The sequence below is a fragment of the Lathyrus oleraceus genome, chromosome 6 (assembly GCF_024323335.1).
Source record: "Lathyrus oleraceus cultivar Zhongwan6 chromosome 6, CAAS_Psat_ZW6_1.0, whole genome shotgun sequence".
In the NCBI taxonomy this organism is placed as follows: Eukaryota; Viridiplantae; Streptophyta; class Magnoliopsida; order Fabales; family Fabaceae; genus Lathyrus; species Lathyrus oleraceus.
This window is the reverse complement of record NC_066584.1, coordinates 113,000,872-113,003,846: the sequence shown is the minus strand read 5'-3', so window position 1 is coordinate 113,003,846 and position 2,975 is coordinate 113,000,872. Positions and strand designations below refer to the sequence as shown.

The 2,975-nt window shown below is 32.1% G+C and overlaps 1 protein-coding gene across 2 annotated transcripts; it reads right to left on the bottom strand.

The window, feature by feature from the left end:
• Nucleotides 1–649: 649 nt before the first annotated feature.
• Nucleotides 650–2,513, bottom strand: LOC127093503 (thylakoid lumenal 15.0 kDa protein 2, chloroplastic). Of its 2 annotated transcripts, none has more exons than XM_051032446.1 (6): nt 2,163–2,513; nt 1,970–2,076; nt 1,739–1,829; nt 1,573–1,641; nt 1,166–1,242; nt 650–975 (listed from the first exon to the last, which is right to left on the bottom strand). In XM_051032446.1, the coding sequence occupies exons 1-6, from the start codon at nt 2,419–2,421 to the stop codon at nt 883–885; spliced, it is 696 nt and encodes a 231-aa protein (XP_050888403.1). In that variant the 5' UTR covers nt 2,422–2,513; the 3' UTR covers nt 650–882. The 2 variants fall into 2 exon arrangements, with proteins under 2 accessions (XP_050888403.1, XP_050888402.1); XM_051032445.1 differs by having other exon boundaries at nt 1,166–1,275; nt 2,163–2,507.
• Between the last annotated feature and the right edge of the window lie 462 nt (nt 2,514–2,975).

Genomic DNA, 2,975 nt, shown 5'->3' with positions numbered 1-2,975 from the left:
AAAATGGTAAAAAATAAATTTAAATGGTTTTGGCACATAGATAGAAAATATGTAGTTTATGTAGTGAGGAAAGGAGATTAAATAGAAAGAAGACAAACAATTTGAGAAAGAGAAAAACCTATAAAGACTACAAAAAAAGGTTATAAAAAAGATCTTAAATTTAATGATTTAAATAAAATGGTCTTTTGATAGAATATTATAGCATGAATTGATTCATATAGTCTATCCCACCTAATGGAATAAGACTTTGTTGTTATTGTATGAAGTTGCGTGGAAAAGGAACCTTGCTCCTTTTAATGGATCCGAATCTTCTCCCGGACTTTATAACAAAATAATAGTAATAATAATAACTCCTTTCCCGAACTTTATAACAAAATAATTGTAATAATAATAATAACTCCTTTCATATATTCCTCATTTTTTTACTCTTTACTTACTCATTTTACTGCTGCATGAGTGCTGCATTATGGGAGATGATGTTTGTAGAACCGTTATATCCTAATCTAAAATCAACTAGTATTAAGATATAATGACTCTACATTATATGCATCGTGCAACGAGCATAAAGGTTACTTGTTTTCAAAATAGGACTTAAAAATGACCAAAATGAAAAAGGATCAAGAGTACTACTTATAACTTATTAAGCATATACATATAACATCAATTATTGATTTTGATGATGATTTCACTTATTTTTGTAAACACAGCACTAAGTATTTTCTGAACAATGATGTACAATTTCTTACATCTCCTATTTATACAACGAAGTTTCAATACACTACATCATGATCCCATATGTATTAACATAGAAAGTACACAATATTCTTAAATTCACCTAGGAGGATTAAGAGATGCCGAACGAAATCATTGTAGTGAAAGAAATTATTTCACCTCTGAACAGTTATTAGGCCCAACTGGTTCTCTCAAGCAATTCGAAATTGCTATAACTGCTGATTCAATTGATGCGTCTTCCCCCTGTTTCATTCAGTTCAAAAAAGAAGATATCTATGTTTAAGTGCAAAGATTTGACTCTTCTAGAATGAAAATAAATTAAAGTGAGAAAACCAAGGATTCATATTACAGACATTCATGATTTGTTATGTACCTAAAATGAGTTGCTTGCTTTATAAGAGCACAAAAGAAAAAAAAAAGAAAGTGAGCTTACCTTCTCCCTCCAATAGAAAATGTTCCCATACTTGCCTGCCAAACGACTCCAAAAACTACGCGGGATGTCCAAATCAACTGAAGCACCAACGTTGAAATTCAGTATATTGCCTAATCAACAACAAAAAAAACTCCCTAATATTACTGTTATTGGCAGATGTATCAATTAGAAATAAGCCAAAAATTACTAACGATGAGGAAGAACAATAGTAACAGAAAGGTGTGGTAGTACGCGTGGAAGTCCAACGGTTTATATCAGTATATGTTCGAGTAAAAGTTAGTTAAACTATATAAATTTAATGTAAAAACCATATTTGGAGTTAGAAAATCCAAATTCTGACTTCAAGTTAAAATGAACTCTATATGCAAAAGCAATTATACTTATAAACCATCTCATTTATTCTTTACCAAATGTGGGATCAGCAACAAAAACAACTGTACTGTCATCTACATGCCAAAAATCTTTGACAGCCAAACCTGCATAATAATACATTATTTCAGCTTCCGGTTTTCATTTCATTAACTAATAATCTAAACTCAATCGTCAAACTGCGTGAAGACCGTGATCATAAACCTGGAGTATCGGGATAGTTCTGGGCCAAAACTCTCAACTTGTATCCAGTATCTTTTTCAAGAGCAGAAATCTCTTGTGCTAGTCTTTTCTCCTGAACATTAATGATCAACTTAATATCATTAACATTCTTCCAAGAGAAACAATCATTAAGCACTTATACCAGAAGCACTTATCATAAGCACTTATACCAGAAGCTGAAATATATCGATTCAAACCTTTCATTCACAATACCTGACCATCGGAGAGGAATCCGGCAACATCAATGACGGTAGTAAACTCTTTAGGAAGCAATTCTGGCTTATTGACACCAGCTTTTGCTGCCTCGGCAATTTCAGCACCTACCAATTTCAAGAATTTTCAATTTATTTTGCAGTATAGAAATTAAAAAAGAAAAAAGAAACAAAAGTTGAGTACTGAATATTACCTCCGAATAATAAGCAAAGTGAGAGGGCGCCGGATAGAGCAAAATGTAAGGGTTTGGAGTGAATTTTTGTGAGCAATGTAGTGGAATTGGAACTGGGAGTATTGTGTGATGGAGAGAGGTGACACGACAGCGTTTTTGGTAGTGAGAATGCTCGAACATTAGGTGAGTGTTGTGGTGGCAAAGTCAGAGATGCTAATGGTGATGGATTGTGAAGAAGAAGAGGATGAGAAGGATAACGTGTTATCATAGTCCTTGTCATCTTGGAGAAACAAAACAATTATGAATGCAATTTTGTATAAAGCATTAGCAAATGATGTAGCATTATGTATGCTTATGAACAAATTTTTTGGAAAAAAAAAATTCTCAACTTTAAAAACAATTATTATTGGGTATGGACTCCTATCCTATTCTTATAGGATTTGTCACACTTATTTATTTAAGTGAAGATGATTAATTTATTGAATTATAGTTTTTTGTGTTAAAACAGTAGTTTTGAGAGAGTCTGTTGTCGTTAAAATGTTGTGTGTCGAAATTGTGTGAGCGTCTAAGTGTCGATGAGTTAGTCTCAAAATAGATTTGGTTTTAAACCTAATTTTGTAGTGTTGACAGAATTAAGTATTTTGACCTTTTGTTTTTGGATTTTGCTTAGTGGGCAAACAAACAAAATCTATAAATAGGGAGTAACCCTTATTATTGTAAATTATTGAATTTTGCAGATGCAAAAAAATAAAGAATCATAGTTTGTGAGCAGAGAGGAACTCTGTAGAAAATTCATCTTCTTCTTTCTCTCGATAAACCCTAACTATTTTCTTC